This window comes from Plectropomus leopardus, chromosome 13 (genome assembly GCF_026936395.1).
Source record: "Plectropomus leopardus strain MGB_pleo_1.0 chromosome 13, ASM2693639v1, whole genome shotgun sequence".
Lineage (NCBI taxonomy): Eukaryota > Metazoa > Chordata > Actinopteri > Perciformes > Serranidae > Plectropomus > Plectropomus leopardus.
The window spans coordinates 18,017,989-18,035,450 of record NC_142188.1 but is presented as its reverse complement, the minus strand read 5'-3'; the positions used below and the strand labels follow the sequence as shown (position 1 = coordinate 18,035,450).

General features: G+C 42.5%; 1 protein-coding gene across 4 annotated transcripts in view; it reads left to right on the top strand.

Moving 5' to 3' along the window:
- The window catches only part of slit1a (slit homolog 1a (Drosophila)), a 107,713-nt gene that overhangs the window by 66,365 nt on the left and 23,886 nt on the right, over positions 1-17,462 (top strand). For 2 of the 4 annotated variants that reach the window (XM_088086320.1, XM_042501675.2), the window contains exons 9-15: positions 3,595-3,742; positions 7,781-7,852; positions 10,971-11,042; positions 11,144-11,215; positions 11,455-11,598; positions 13,008-13,171; positions 14,184-14,207. In XM_088086320.1, coding sequence (XP_087942446.1) covers positions 3,595-3,742; positions 7,781-7,852; positions 10,971-11,042; positions 11,144-11,215; positions 11,455-11,598; positions 13,008-13,171; positions 14,184-14,207 — 696 coding nt within the window. The remainder of the gene's footprint in view (positions 1-3,594; positions 3,743-7,780; positions 7,853-10,970; positions 11,043-11,143; positions 11,216-11,454; positions 11,599-13,007; positions 13,172-14,183; positions 14,208-17,462) is intronic. The other 2 variants (XM_088086321.1, XM_042501676.2) reach the window with 1 other exon arrangement.

Genomic DNA, 17,462 nt, shown 5'->3' with positions numbered 1-17,462 from the left:
TAGCTTCTATCAAGTGAGAAATTAATTTTTTTTACTGAAGAAAGTTGCAGTAGATGGATCTGAGTTTTAATGATCACTTTTTGAGCAAGAAAAACAGGATGAAAACAACATGTACTGTGTATTTCTGCCTCTCTGTGCATAAATACACACAAACATGTGCACACACCAGTTTCTTCTTGAGTGGATGAGTGACCAGAAGTTGAACTCCCAGTGAAGGACTCATTAGGGGCTTGCTTGCTGGCACACACATACACACAGATATATGTATTTCCGATGTTCACTGTGTGTTTGTGCGTGTTTGTGCTGTGACCAGGCCAGGCCACCTGCGGGGGATTTGGGGCGGGGTGGCGCTGAGTTGGAAGAGAAGAAGAGGGAAAATGTTGTTGTGAGACACAGGAGAAGGAAAATGGGGTACAGTGTGTTAGTAGCTGTTGCAAATTATGATGAAACTCTGCAACGCTCTCGGCATCATGACTCACCGACTATCAGTCCCAGTATTTGGCTGGAAAGCAACACAATATTGCAAATTTTTGTCAGTAATGAGCAAAATAACACATTTACTGCTTCACTATAGAGGAATATTAGAATACTTTTTCCAGGCAGTTGTTTCTCATCAACCAAATAAGCACATTAAAGTTTAACAATCCTAAATCTAGGGCTTGTTATTTTCAGAATTTAAAGCAAAAAATGTTCACAGAATATCTATACTTTTAGATTTTAAAAAGTGCTAAATCCATGTGAAAACTGGATTTTTCAAATAAAATTTGCAGAGCAATCACTTTTACTTTTATTTTTTAATTACTTAGAGGGGCTCTGGTGTATGAACGGCAGCTCATTTGCGTTTCCTCTTGATTTTTCCTTCACCTTCTGTAATCAGATGCAGTTTCCTAACTTTTCTCACCATAAAATGATTGTGACCAGCAGGAAACACAAGTTTTTACTGCCAAAAAAACCCATCAAATCTGGGTGAAAATCTGCATCTCCTTGAGAAAATCAGGGACAAATATCACAGTCAATCCATTCTCATCCTAATTACTCATAATCCTCTGACTCTAGTTTAGATTAAATTGACTTTAGTTTGAACGGCCTCTGCTGTGATTTTATTGAGCAAAACATTTACATGTAAACCCTCTTGATCATTTGCGGGAGAGGTAACTAAAAGTTGCTTGTGCCAATTTAAAGTACCATGACATAAAATTAATGACTATTGCAGCAAATTACTGCTCCCAGGGAGTAATAAACGAAGTAAAAATATTGTGTTTGAAAGGAGCAATGAGTAATGAATTGCTCGAGGGCTGGAATAAAATACAACTCCTGTAGTAGGAAGCAAGAAATTAGTGTATGAAGAGGGAAAAGGAGGGAGAAAACTGGTGAACCTGACTGTTGTGCTAAAAGAGAATTTGAAGAAAGAAACAAATGGGAAGAAGCCAGTGGTAACATTTTGAAATGATGAAAGAAATGAGGTGGAGTGAGGTTAAATGTACAGACTTGCGAGCAAATGGACAGGAGGTAATGGGTTGTAGTGACAGTCATTGGCAGAGATATGGAAGTGGAGAGGCTGAAAATGAGGATGCTAAGAGGAGTGAGACAGAGCAGCTGGAGGAGGGGAGAGTGATAGAAAGGTGGGAGCAAATAAAACGAGTGAAATGGGACGGGAATAGAGTGGTTGAGGCAACGGATGGGAAGGAGATAATGGGGAGAACAGCTCCAGGAGGAACAGGGGACGAGCATACATCAAACAGCTTCACCTCAAGTATACCTGTCAGAGAGCTGTCATTGTTAAGGCCGCTCCAGCTGTGCTCTGCACTCTCCCTGATCCCAGGCCTGTCAAATATGCCATGTTAGATCAGAAGGGAGTTCTTCTCTGCCCTACACCTGATCCCAGATCTGTCAAACCTCTGCCATCTTGGATCACAGGCCCTCAGATCACGTGGGGTTGAGTGGCTGTGCGAGTGTTGATTCACGCTCTTGATGCTATTTGTTGTGTTTACGTGATTCTCAGATCTGTCACAGCATCTCGTCCCTTTAGGTAATTGATTATGATTGGCCGGATACATGCAGTCTGACCTTAAACATTGGTTTGTGCAGTGGGTCCCAACTGGTGGGTTGCGGGCCAAAAGTGGGTTATGGGTCCATTCTAAATGGACCGCAGGTGACTTCCAAACATGTCAACTTTGTAAAAAACACACTTAAATTTCTGGCACAGGGCTTTTATTTTGAAGTACCATTTCCTCCTGTTCAGATACTATTTTATTGCATTGTTCTTGGTATTATAAACATGTTTCTTTGCAGTGTCTTTATGTCACAGATCTTGAAGCAATAATATGCATTTTTTTGGAGTTGCTGTGCAATTTATTCACTAAGTTTTAAATTTGAACTTTATTCTTGCAATATTTTTATTTTATTGTAAGCTGACGTGTTGTACACATTTTGTGAAATAAAATTTGATATGTGGTAATTTATCGCATGTGTGGACCTTGAACTAATGACTACAAAATCTGGACCCTATGGGTAGACCAGTTGGAAACCACTGGCTTAGTGGTTAATGGTCCAAGAGCCAGTCATTTCATGGGGAAGCGTAATGTTTGGCAGCAATCTTTCTGTCTGTTTTAGGGAGTGGAGTTTTGAGTTTTCTCTGTCACTGACTTTCACCATCACTCACTCTGTCTTCCTCTCCCTGACTCTATCCCCACTTCACTCTCTCCCTCCAACATTTTACACACAAGCCGAGCGATAGATGGGGAGGTAATCAAATATTCATGGTTTGAAACTCGGATTAGTAATGCTGTGTAAATGAGGCCATTTAAAAGTCTGTTTTATTCATTTTATCTGGGTTAGGCTTACATACACACACCACACACACCAAACACGCCGTTGCAAGCGCCCGCTTTTCACCATATCGTTGACAGTGCCGCAGCTATTTGAACAGGTATCTAGAGACAGTGTGATGGGTTGTGTGCTCTGTATGCAAATTGAAAAGTTGAAGTGTTTTAGAACAAATGGAAGTGAAGAGGTGGGGGGTTGTAAAGCTGAATGTGCAGAATGGCATCAATTCCACCCAGAGAACGCAGACTCAGGAGGAAAATTTGTGGTGAGATCAATGGATGTTATTGGGAGGCCTTCAATTGCTGCTCTGACTCTATTATTCATGCCTTTCTTCTCCTCTCGATATACCGTGGTGCTCCTTTGATAGATAACCTAGTTTCTTGCCCATTGATTCTCAAGGATGTACGGCTTTACAATAAAGTCAAAAGGAGGATGTTTCATTTCTTTTTCTCAATGTCAAAACATCCCTGGGAATGTGTGTTCATTTGCAATTCAGTTTATAAAGCACAAAGGGTCGATGACATGAACAGGAGCGGAAGAGTCTGAGCTCTGCATGAGTGCTGGAGCGATTCCATGTCAGCATACAAATCCTCTAGTAAACAATCTCACCCTGTAATACTGCTGATAGTCATGCTGCTCTTGCTAAAACCCATCAAATCCACCTGTGCTCGCACACCTGTAGGAGCTGCATACTCCTCTCTTCTCATTACTTTTTCCTCTTGTTCTCTCTTTCATGTACTCATCTCTCTCTTCCGCTTCTCTTTTCAGGTCACCAAGAGTCTTCCAGCCCTCAGCCATGCAGTATTGGTGGAGGCTCCTGTCCCGCCATGTGTACCTGCAGCAACAACATCGTGGACTGCAGAGGGAAAGGTCTCACCGCCATCCCAGCCAACCTGCCCGACACCATGGCGGAGATGTAAGCACAATATCTGTTTTCTGCAGTAAACGTTGGCACCCACACACTCTTAGAAATGAAGGCATTACTGGGTTCTTACGCTTTACCTCGCCTTTCTGTTCTAAATAGAACTATTTATTAAGTATCCACCTGGAACCCTTTCAGAGGGTGCTGCCCAGAACCCCCCAAAGCACCCCTCTTCTACCAACATGGAGCACGCTCTGTTTCAGGTTTTGCACCTAATTAAAATTGAATTCCAAAAAAAGTGGCTCTCAAAAACAAAAAAAAAATATCACTGATCTGTCTGGGGGAATGCACAGACATCCACAGCTGCATGGCTTTTTGAAGCATGGCAGTGCAGGGCATTTGTCTGAGTGTACGCATTAAAGATGCGTCTCTGCATGTATCTGTGTATGTTCATGCAGAGATTTAACAAGGCTGAGAGAACTTAAACATGCATGTTTTATGTACACATGCTGTTCTCGCTTGCTTTTCTCGCCATGCATCACCTGGCAGGGAGACATCCATCCATTTGCTGTACACTGAGACACATGCAGATGTAGAGCAGACTCAAGACTGAGGCTGCATGCTCTTATCGGCTCAGATGGCTGTGAACCGCATGCAAGCGCTTTGCTAACATCCCTCCCTCAGTTTATCAGTCCTCCAACATCTGTCTGAGAATTAACTGTTTACGGCCCACATGCTATCAGCCTACCATAATTCCTAGGAATGCACGGCTAGACTTTTCAAGGTAGTGCTTTTACTCTCTTTATCAGACCGTTAATGCCCTCGGCAGAAGTCAGCATGAACTGGTACAGCAACACCGTGATTTATGCATGGTGAAAAAAAAGGGAGGATGAAGGGAGAAAGCCAGCGGTCGAATTGCATGTTCTACGAAGGAGCATGTGAGGAGGACACAGCAAGTTTCTAGGTCTCCTCCTCCCCGTGGGGTCTGTTTATAAATACCCAGTTATATGGAAGTCACAGATCCCATGTTCCCCAACAACCCTGACCCATTTCTAGTGCAGTCAGTGATGTGCTCAATTTCCTAATTTGGACGCACACTTCTGTGTGTTCCTGTCTGATTGAATGACCACCCAAGAATTTTTAAAAATATTTTTAAATTATTTAAAGGTCTTCAGACATCATCCTTTGTATTGACTTTTGAGATGTAAAGAATTGAGCTTCACCCTTCCCTCTTAGTTTTTGACATGTTTTATAGTTTGTAGACCTCTTCGGCATGCCCTCTAAGTGTAATGTTCCACAAGTGGAATATCTCATAGAGACTGATGTGATCTATGATCCCAATAACCAGCGAGCGGCAGAAACGGGAGAAAAGGGAAAGATAGCTCTACCATACACAGGTTTTATAGACCGTAGATTCTCTCTGCACAGCAGATGAGTAAAGACATTTTAAAAGTCTCCATGCCCTTCACATCTAATTGGTGCTTAACCGCGTCCTGCTAATAAACTCTACTATGTTCTGATTCATCATTTACAAGATCAGGGTGAAACGCTGGCTTATATCATGCGCATTCCTCCTGTCCTGCCCATCAGAGCTTTACCTTACAGGTTATATTCCCACAACACTCTCTCTCCTCCTTTTTTGATTTTTTTCCTCCTCCACATTTCTCTCTGTCTCCCCTGGCTTGCCAGAGCACCATGGGCGGGTTCGAGGAGGCAGATCAGTGCTGAAGGAATAAAAAGAGGATGGGGGGTGGGGGTCGGGGGGGGGTCTCCGCTCAGTAATTTGGTGCAGCAGGTTTGATCTGTGCTTGAAGTTCATTATAAAATCAGTTTCAATTACAGCAAGGCGGGCTGCTGGGTATCAAGGCCAGCCTAATGCCTTGTTAATGAGGCACTCGGAAACTCACATACACACACAAACACACACATGCTGCTCTCATTATGTACAAATCGGAGAACTGCAACCTCCCTGCCCTGCTCTCCCCTAATGAATGCCAGTGTTGTGTTTATGGCTGTGGGGATGTGAGCTGGTTTCTGTACTCCTCTCTCTTGTGAGACTAGGCCCAGTTAGCCTAAACACTACCACAACAGATTATTATGCACCTCTCTGTCTGCAGTGACTGAACTCTGCCATAAAAATTCTCCCCCCTCTGACTTTCATCTGCTGCTGCAGTCCTGCCATCCATTTCTGACTTACGCACGCACTGGGTGAATACCCAAAGGCGTAATGTGTTTCCCCTTAATGAAAACCATGCTCAGACCCTAATGAAAAGGATGAGGACCATTGATTGAGCTGACACAAACACCAGCTCACACACACAGACAAGCACACATACAAATGTTCTGCTTGACAAATTGGATGGGAACCATTGATTGTCCGCCTGAAGGCGACTCCGAGAGATTGTTTCTTTCTTCTTTGACGATTGGACAAAGCAGCTCCTTTGCTGATTGGAAGGATTAAGTTGCTTGCACATATCGATCCGCTAGGAACGACAACGCGAAGGCTGAAAATTTGTCAGACAGCATTGTGTGCCCTTGTCTGGCTCTGAGGGTTTTGTTATATGCTGACACACACTGGAGCACCATGGCATGTAGGCGCTGAGACACATGCAAACAGCATGTACAGTGCCAGACTGGTTTTGACCAGTCAGACAGACTGGTTGATGAGAGAAGGCGCTAAAGCCACTTGGCCCGGCACTCTGCCACATGGTGAGGGCAGAGGAACCACAGCGCTGTCACTCCGCTGTAAATCCATGGACACATTGGGACAGGCAGACAAAAACAGACAGAGAGAGCGTGCACACCGCAGGAATCTGTGGTCTGGAATCGCTGCTATCCTAAGAATGTCAATTACGCTCCTATATCGCTCCATAAATGTAGGCCACTCTTTTGAAGGGGGAAGATTGCTCATTGAAAAATTTGGAACCTCAAAACTGCTAAGTGGCTGTGGCAAATGTCTAACAAAACATTTACCCCCCGTGAATAGACATAAACATAGCGATGCAGGAGGCCTAAGAGGCATGTAATAAATCTGAAATGTCTCTAATGGAATAATTAAATTATGTGGAAATGGTCCTGAGCCAAGAAATCACATACTTAAGAGAATGATGGTTAAATCCATCAACAAGTTCTCTTTGCCAAGGAGTTTTGTAGATTTTTTGTGGTGACAAAAAGCATTTTAATAATCTTTAGATTCCATCGTACTCACTGGACTATCACACCTCGCACAGGCCCGTGCCTCCCGTTCTGCAGCCAGTTCCTCTGCATGGTAGGACAAACAGACAGGCCCACAGCTGGCTCCCTCCGGGCCCTGCTAAGCCTTGTTAAGGACAGTTTTAAAAGCTGTGAAGTGACCTGCAGATAAACAGCCCTCTGCCAGATACACTAGGGAATTGGTCTGGGACTGAGCTGGGTCCTAAGTAGCAGTCGGCACTGAAACACACGGACATGCATGCCCACTCTAATGGAGTTTAGAGATGTCTGGCTCCCCGGGACCATCTGAGACTGATTAGAGTTTGTAACTGTTCTCTTTTAAATGACCAAGTGAATGTTTGCATGTTTATTTCATTTTTGTCAGTTACTTTTACAATAAGATTTTGTTAAACTTTGCCATAGCAACTCTCAGGCTCAGAGGGGAAAGTAAACTCAGAGAAGTCATATTTCACCAGGGTTTCAGCAGACACTTTGCAGACACCGAGAGGATGAAGACAAATTTCAGAACAAGTGAGATCATTATTGATTTCAGGATCTCACATGAGAACATAAGTGCTGGGAACTGTAAGAAGAAGAAGAATTACTACTTTTAGTCAAAGGCCTTAACACCCTAACTCAAACAGAGACGGAGCCTTTTCCCCACTCCTTTTCCACAGCACTTTAGTATTCAGACTGTTTATTGGTTCTGAGGATGTTATGACTCCAACATGCCTGGACCGATTACAGCTGGGGAATAGATCTCCGCTAATATAATCAGGCCAATCACCAAGGGTCAGAGGTAATGGGAGGATTACTCAACAATGTAACCATGGAGAAGTCTATTGTTTGGTTAACTGATGATATCTCCTCATCTCTTCTCTTTTCTCCTCTTTTCTCCAGACGTCTGGAGCAGAATGGGATTAAGTCTGTTCCTCCTGGAGCCTTCTCTCCCTACAAGAAGCTGCGTAGGATGTAAGTACAGCAGTACACTCACCTCATGGCTAAATAATACAGATGAGAACAAGAAGTTGAGGGCTGGAAAAAGAAGCGACAATCACCAGTCTTCTCATTCCACTCCTAAGGAGCATGAAGTATTTATTTTGTCTGTGCCTAAAGAACATATTCGTGTTCTCAGACTTGGGGTGGCATGGAAAGCAAGCACTCAGATGCTACATGAACATAATAACAGTTCTCATCTTTCATTGCTGTGCACTGGTATTCCCCTGGCTAGTGTTGTGTCCAGTCTGTGTGTGTGTGTGTGTGTGTGTGTGTGTGTGTGTGTGTGTGTGTGTGTGTGTGTGTGTGTGTGTGTGTGTGTGTGTGTGTGTGTGTGTGTGTGTGTTGTGCCTGCGTGGGCAAACTGTAAACTGTGGCTGGGATGATTATGAGGGGATGGAGAGTGTGCTGGAATGAGGGTTGAGGCTTCGCTCTCTCTGGGAGCGAACAGTGACAGGATGGCAGCTGACACTGTCTGGTCATGCAGCCAGCACACACCAGTCGGCCAAACCCATAACTCCCAACACCACCAGGCTTGACCGACATAGCAGCAGGGCGACGGAGGAAGTGGAAGGTCAGGGAGTTTCTCTGCCCTTCTTAAAGGATTCCTCTCTGTTTTATCATCCAACTGCAGCAACAGTCAAAAGTTCGAATGAGGTTAATACAGAGCAGCTGAGCTGAAGCAACTGTTTTCTTATTGTATCTCCAAATACCAAATTCATATTTATTTATGTAAAAATATATGTATGTTTATATATATTTTTCATCATTATATGGTGACAAAAAAATTATGAACTATGTGGACTCTGACAGGTCAGATTTCTGTTTGAAGCAAACCCTTAATCTGAATTAAGTGTTTTATTGTTGCAAAAAAAAGGGTCATTACTTTTTATTGAGTTTGGGATAAACTTTTGTGGTTTTCAAAGTTTATGTAGAAACCAGACCCAATGGCAGTTTGACAGATTCAACAGATCCAAATATTATCACTCTGTATTTTGAGGCTTAGTAGACTCGGTGCTGGATCATTGATAATAAAAAAGTAAAGACTAGGACAGTGCTCAGATTGGACTTTTTAATATTGGCATGCAGATGTTTCTGGAAAGAAAGCCATTGTACTGGTTGGGTCACCTATAATTAACCCCACCTGTGTATATTTGTTTTGAAATTGCCAGAACACACACTGAAGAAAGGTAACTTTCCAAAATGCCCTCGTGGAAATATTAAAAACTCAATTTGGAGTGCTGTCCTAGCATTTAGTTTTTGAAAATGATCCAAAAAGTTATGACTTTAGTACACAATTAAAAAAAATCAAAACAAAACTGATATGATAGCAGTTTCACGAATTTCAAAGTGGTGTATGCGACTTTGGAGAAAGATAGTTGATTGATAAGTCTCATTTCCAAGTCCTCAAATAGCAACAAAGTAATCTGACCAATCCCCAAACCCAAAGTGTTGTTATTTGACAACCTGTGCATGAGACTCAACAATCAACTATCCTTCTCTAGAGTCACATACAGACCTTTAACATATAAAAACACTGACAAACTGTACTCCACATAACAGAAACTACACTGAGCAGTTGCTTTGTTATTGTAACACCCCTGACTCTCCTGAAGGTTACAGAAAATTCAGTGATCTTTTACATAAAAGCCATTTTTTGCCTCTTCACGTACAAATAAAATTGGAATTGAGGACTCAATCGAGCAAGAAAAACAAAAGTGAGAATGTGTTGCTCTCTTTCATCTGGTTTTCCAAACAGACATAACCGGCTACTGTTGGTGCTGCTGCTGATTCTGCATTTAGCAACAACAATGCATGGCCGCATGTCTGTGTTGACCCTCAGCACCTCTGTTGATTCAGCTGGCTGTGTGCCCTCTCTGGCCCGGCCTGTCCAACACCCTCAGTACACACTGTGGTAGACAGCATCGATACATCATGATGAATACGCTCACTCTCCTGGGTAGGGCGCTGCGGATGTTCATGTGTGCATTTTATATTAAGTGGTAGGTTGTTCTGGCAAGTTATGGATATAAAACAGTTTAATATTTGCTTGTGAAGTGACATTAGATAAGTTAAAGATATATATAGGCCTTTGTCTGTGTGTGTGTGTGTGTGTGTGTGTGTATGGATTTGTTTATTTGTGAAGGTATGTGGCGAGTTCCTCTCTTGACCCTGCGCGTCCTCTTCTCCCAGTAAATGCTAACCACACACATTCTCTTTCACCTTGTCCCAGTTTGGATGACCTACACATGACCCGCTCCTTAAGAAGGGGATGCAGCAACAGCCCTCACACACCGACACATACACAAACACACCAGTGTCTGAATTTACAGACACACACCAGTGCAGATGCTGGCTCCTTCACAGCGTTTTCATTTCCAGGAAACCTCAGTCCTTTGCAAGAAGACAAATGGATACTTATTTAACTGTTACCCCCAAATGAGAAAATATCCCTCTTTTTCACCACATGATGATTTTCCTTCAAAGGTATCCAGTCGACCGGAGTTCAGTGCACATACTCCATTAACTCTCTCTCTCCATCTGTCTTTCTCTCTTTCTGTCCCACTGTTCCTCATTTACCATTGCATTTACTCACACACATACACACAGACACATAAACACATAGACACACAGGCTTAGTGGTTATCCTGTGGGGAGAGGCCTGTGGATCCTATTAACAACAGCTATGTTCAGAGGCAGTCTACTGTATTTCGCTTTGGATTTCGGCACTGCACCCCATTTTTATTCACACACACTCACCATGATACAACACAGGGCCGCTTGATAGACCACAAATAACACAAGTAAATGTTTTGATTGGCTATGAGACTCCAGCCCGCTCCATTTCAACAAATCCCTAGAAGGGGCGCACCATCAAATATGGGAAAGAGCTGGAACTCGTCTTCATGCAGCTCACACTACATTTGCTTCCTCCTTGCTTTCCAGTGACAAGCAGTGCCCTTCACATCCACCCCACCTTTCTTTGAGAGTGACACCCACGTAACAAACGGGTCAAACCTCCCACAGGGAAAGGACCTCTTTCCAAAAACCCTAATTTCCTCAACTAATTGTCTGGCCTTTTTCTTCAACGCAGAGACCTGAGCAACAACCAGATCTCAGAGATAGCTCCTGATGCCTTCCAGGGCCTGCGCTCCCTCAACTCCCTGTAAGTGGCCCTGTGCCGAGTTCATGTGTGTCTATGTGCATAAATATCCACCCCGTTGTCATTTCCCGTGTCTTAAGCAAGTGTGTGTTGTGATTTCCCAGCGTGCTGTATGGAAATAAGATCACTGACCTGCCCAAGGGGGTGTTTGACGGCCTCTACGCCCTGCAACTGCTGTAAGCAGAACACACACGCACTCTGCTGATACACTGCAGATGCATTCTGAATACCAGGCATCCTTTACTCCCACTCAGTAAAGGAGTCATAACCTTCAAATAAACTTTGTACCTGTGCATACTTTTCTAGATGGAATGCATAATGAATGAATACATAAAGAAACTCTGACAGGCTGCTTCCCTCCCTCCCTTTCTCCTTCCCTCCTTCTTTGTTTCCCATTTCTTCCCCCTTCTCTCAGGTTGCTGAATGCCAATAAGATTCACTGCGTTCGTGCCAACGCCTTCCAGGACCTGCAGAATCTCTCACTGCTATCGCTCTACGACAACAAGATCCAAACCCTTGCCAAGGGCACCTTCACTTCGCTACGAGCTATACAGACCCTGTAAGTCAAACACGCACACATGAACATGCTGCCGTACACGCTCTGACACATACTGAACCGTCACCATAAAACATGAGCCAACACAGGAGTTGTTTACTCGCAGGTCTGTGTAATAACACAGGAATGGAATCATGAAGTGGAGAGGGGAGTAAATCCATCATCTTCACAAACACGCGGACACACACGCACACAGCTTCTGCGGCCAGATCCAGATCAAAAGCAGCACACACCACACCCACGCTTTCCACCACCGTTACTCAGACAGCACCAATTCGGTCTAAACGAATGTCTCCTTTCTTTTCTGTTCCGATAAACAAGGAGAACCACATGCTGTTATCGATACAGACCCCACACCGTGGCGCCTGCATGTCTGAAACACTCTGCAGGACATTGTCATCCAATATGCAAATCTAACACATTTAAGACACCTGTTGAAGATGATGGATAGCTGCCCCTTGGCTCACATATACACATACACAAAGAGGGCACCGGGTTAAAGGGTCTCAGTCTAAAACAAGCCTCTTGTTTTGCCTGCATTCTGGAGAAGAGGTAAAAATACACGTAGAGCATCCCCCTGATACATAATTTGGATGGCAGCACAAAGTCTTTAAACTGAAGTGATGTTTTAGAGATATTGACTCCATTTTATGGTTATTTTAGATGCTGTAGTTTGGACTGCTTTCTATTGATACATAGTGCATTATACTGAGAGGTGTTTATAATCTATTGTCTGCTTGATTTCTTTCAAAAACATTGGGGGAAGACAATGAGCAATGCAAGATATTACCCCAAAATTACAAGAAAATTACCTAAAAATTAGAAAAAACAACTACAAACAATGAAATGACCTGAAAAAAAGTGTTGAAAATTGAATACATCTGACATATTCTGTAACATATTTTGAATATATAATTCTAATAATCATAAATATAGTCTCTGGACTTTTTTTTATTTCCTGTCTCTGTCTGTCTGCCTGTCTCTTTCTCCTTTCTTTAACATTCATTTTCAGGTTCTTTTCTTGTCATTTTATACCAGTTTCTTGTAATTTGCTCATTGCCTCTTTTTCCCATGCACCTTACAAGAATTTAAGAGAATTAAACCTATTTGCTCCATTATCAAAGGTTCAAATTTCCTTAAATGTCAAACTATTCCTTTAACTTGATGAACTCATGTCATTATGACATGGTTTAACCTAAAGTTAATAAACAATAATGTAAAGGCATTTCCTTATGTTTCAATGGTTCCAAATGGAGGTCTGTCCCTGATGTCTAAATAATGGCTTGTAATGTTTCCCTCTTGGTCTTTATCTCATCAGTTTTCATATATGTGCTTCATTCTAATTCTCTGTCCTTTTGTCTACCTCTCTTACCTTTCCTCTTTCTTTTAAATCCTCCCTCTGTGTTCTCCAGTCACCTGGCTCAGAACCCCTTTATTTGTGACTGTAACTTGAAGTGGCTGGCAGACTACCTACGCTCCAACCCCATTGAGACCAGCGGTGCCCGCTGTGCCAGCCCTCGTCGACTGGCAAACAAACGTATTGGACAGATCAAGAGCAAGAAATTCCGGTGCTCTGGTAGGCCACTGGCTCTGTGTTGCTGTCTGCGAATGTCTCTCTGGCTCTGTGTATCTCTCCAACAGGCTTTGTTGTTTTTAATTCCACTTGTCTCTCACTGCTTTTCTCTTACCGTCTCTCTTTCTCTCCGCCGGGAGTGGCTATTATCTCTGCATTGTTCCCTCTTTTTCATACCACATTTAATGAGCGATCATTCCTGGCAAAAGGTTTTATTCAGCCTATCATTTGCTGTGCCGGTGCTCCTCAATCAATATCTCCCCAGATGAACTTGGGGCCAAGGAGAGAGGGATCGTTCGCTGTTTCTCCATTTCCCCTCCATAACGCCACATTGTGAGTCTGGTTTCAAACCGCAGTGGGCTGAGATCACTAGTCGTGGCTGGTATAAGGGTTAGAGTTTCATTATGTGCCCACCATTCCTCTGCCCTCTGCCAATCTTAGCCTCTATCTCCCCCTGCCCGCTCATCACTCTCTCTGCCTACCAGGCTCAGGTTTCCTCCACATCCCTTTACTCCTCCTCTGCACTGCACTAGCCGGGCTGCACTCTCCACTCCCTCCACCCTCTGCCCACTATTGTGTTTATGCACTGTGCTCTGCTGTCTGGCACTCTCCACTGCTGAGGTTTCACACTTCTTCATAGCCTCATTTGTTTGGCCTGACCTGCTGAAGAAGGGACTCTGTGTGTTTTTCTCTTTCTTTTCTTTCTTTTCCCCCTTTTTTTTGGGTCTTTTTCCTTCTTTTTTCTTTCTTTCTCATTCACCGACTCTCTCTTTCCCTCATGTCACTCTTCCTTAGCAACGGCCAAATATTTACCACCTTTTCACATTGTTCATCCACATTGCCATACACAGAGACAGTCCCAGGCTTCTCTGTTTAAATGTCATATACCTTGATTCATGTGTCGTCATATATAAGCTTTACTATATATGACTGTTCTGAAGCATAGCGACACCACAGCTATGCAGATCAGACTGGTCTCACTGACATCCGTCCCTCTTTCTTTTCTCCATCACAGCCAAAGAGCAGTACTTCATCCCAGGTGAGTGCTTGTAAATGTTCACACCTATCATTTGTCTCCCTCTTTTCTTTAATTATCCACCCGCAGCCATGTAGCGGCATCACTTTTTCCATTACTTACTGTTCATTTGAGCAAAACTCTCCCACAGGTTAAAGGATCATTTTAGTTTATTAGAACTTGGGTCTCATTTTTGTAAGTTTGCCATCATTCCTGTCGGTAATAACAACTTTTTATTTATCAAGTTAATTCCTGAGAACTGGGAACATGGTGACGTTGCTAAAAATAAGACTGACGGGGGAAAAAAGCCAACAGATTAGACAAACTTATGTGGAAAAGAAAACAAAAGTTCTTGCCCAAACTGCCTCTTGTTTACTTCTATTACAGTTTACAAACCAATCTCTGACTTAAACTTTGACCTATCCTACTTACGTTAGTTAAATGCAACATTTTTCTGCACAATTAGGAAGTATAACCAACCTTACTGGTTCACTCAGTTTTACTTTTACCTCCTTAAAGTCAAGATGAACTTAAAAATGCCTTTTCAACTGTTTTAGATCACATTGCCTGGATATTTTGTGTAATGTATGCAAAAAAAACCCACATTTCTTTCTGTATATAATATATTAAACTCCAATCTTGTTTTCTTTCAGAAAAACAAAATATGATGCATTCTTTGCAACCAGTTTCAATTGATAATATCATGACATTGATCAATCAATGTGAAACTTTTAGCTGCACAGAGCTAATTAGCTAACTAACAGCTAGCTGATACCTAAGTGTGTTTTCCCAAAATACCATATTTAAGGACTGTTGGCTTGAATTTATTAAGTTAAAAAAAGTGGTATATGTGACTGTCAGGGCCTCACTGTTATTAAACACCCACTTTTCAACAATCAAACCTCATTTTTAGTTCCAAAACACTGTGGCACAGTCTAATTTGTTCATTTATTCATGGTTAATAGACATGTACTTATATCATGCCTTTCCAGTCTTCAGACCACTCAAAGTGTTTTAACACTAAATGTCACATTCATCCATTCACACACTGGTGGCTACAATACAAACATCTACTAAGCTTGGATGTTCAAACACACTCTCAAGCAATTTCAGGTTCAGTATCTTGCCAAAGGGTACTTTGACACGTGGACTGGAGGGACCTGTGATAGAACCACCAACCTTCCGAATAGTGGACCACCCATTTTACCTCTGAGGCACAATTGCCAAGTCATCTGGTTCAGTCATTCATCTCCCTCTTGTCCTCCTCCTGATCTATCTGTGATGGAGGTGTGAGTGTTGGGCCATTGTAGCTCCAAACAAATAAGGATTTTATTTAAATCTCTCTGTATGCAGCTCGAATATTCTCTTTCACTGGGAAATATGTCGAACAGAAGCTAAAGACACTTCAACTTTCACTGGACCTTTACGTTTTTGAAAAAACTATGAAAGACCTAAATTGCAATAACCCGGAACCATCCTTTCATGTGGATAATTTTAGTTGAAGAGAGGGAATGATCTGCACAGAAACAAACTTTTAAGCATTTAAGGGTAAAATTAGTTGGTTTTTGTGTGCTGGTTGTGACATTTGAGGTATTTCTACATATGAGAGCAGCTAATTGAGTGAGCGGACCTATGTGTGCATTTTAATGGGATATACGTGTGAGAGCGTCTGTTTCTCCTCAACACTGTTTTCCTAACAGTCTTAGCAGATAGAGTCCAAAGGAAGTAGCTCTTTGCTTTGGCATTAGCACAGACAGTCACTCACCAAGAGGGGCAGAAAAGGGAGGGAGAGAAGGACAGAGGGGAAAGAAAGTGTGTCCTTTCTATCAGTAAGAGCTAAAGAAAATAAAGCCCACCAGAGGACCCAGATTCCTATCAGCGGATGTTTCCGGCCCTCTTAACAAGAGCACTTCCAAGAAAATAACTAGGAGGAGCAGTGATGTGTGTCGAACTCTGTCCATGTGTGTGTTTGAGGTACGGATGCTTGTGTGATTCAGTGTCTACGCCTGTGTGCGTGTGTGTGTGTGTGTGTGTGTGTGTGTGTGTGTGTGTGTGTGTGTGTAAATTAATGTGTCTTTGTGTGCTAAGCTGAGATAAAGCTCTACACTGACTTAGAGAACAAATGGAAGTACTATGCAGAAGGAAGATCAAAGCCAAATGTGATTAATGAGAATTTCAGCCTCCCTAAAAGATAACAATAAAAGCCTACCCAATAACACGTGCACACATGCACCCAATGCACACAATCACACACGGCACGGGAATTCCATAATACACTGATTATGAGAAACCAAGCTGCGGGGAAGTATAAGAACTTCTACAACTCCAGCGATGAGTCACTTTGTGCCTCAGAGAGGGAAAAACCTCTGCGTTTTCTCCAGTTTTGTTCAAATCTGCTGACAGTAAAAGTGTCGCCACCACACATTCATGACGATGACGATGACTCAGGCTCACGAATCTCCCTCGGCTCCTCTGCATCCTTAAGATCAAAGCGCCGTGCTGTACTTTCATTGCTTCCTCTGTGGCAGGAAATGCCTTTTCCTGTTGTCTGGCCTAGTGAGGGAAAGTTCCTTAATGACCTGCATTACTGCCAGTGGCGTGTCCAGACTTTTTTTTTTTTTACTGGGGTGGCCCAAGTGGGGCCCTGACTTATGCAGGGGTGGCATGAAGTACGAGCACTGCTGCGAGCATACGCATCATCATAGCTTTAATTTACCATTTTTGTCTCCATTACCCCTACTTTGATTAATTGTGTTGGTAGTTGGTTTTTTTTGGTCCTTGTTCACAATTTTCCAAGACGAAAGGACATAACAACATGAAGGATCTATCAAGGATAGATAGATAGAGAGAGAGAGAGAGAGAGAGAAAGACAAAGAGAGCAAAAAGGTGATCGTTGAAGCAGAAGCATATTATATTTCGCCTTTTTACTTAGACTATTTGCATGAATAACTCTTTTACCACTAGGTTTTACAGAGAACAACAGTATAAAACACTAGGACACACAAGGACAAAAAGAGAAACAAAAATAAGATTCTGAAACATTTCATGTAAAATAATAACTATATCTTAGTTTTATATTTATTTGCCACCTATTTTTTATGCAATTTAAAAAAAAAAATCACAGAGTGAATTTACAGTTTTAATTCGTTATCACAGCCATTTTACAAGTTAGCCCCTCTGATAGCTACACATCTGCTCTTTGTGTTTGTTCTTACCCTGTTTTATTTAAACGCATCTGTTCCCCTAAGATATAGGAAGCACATACATTTTTACTTTGTA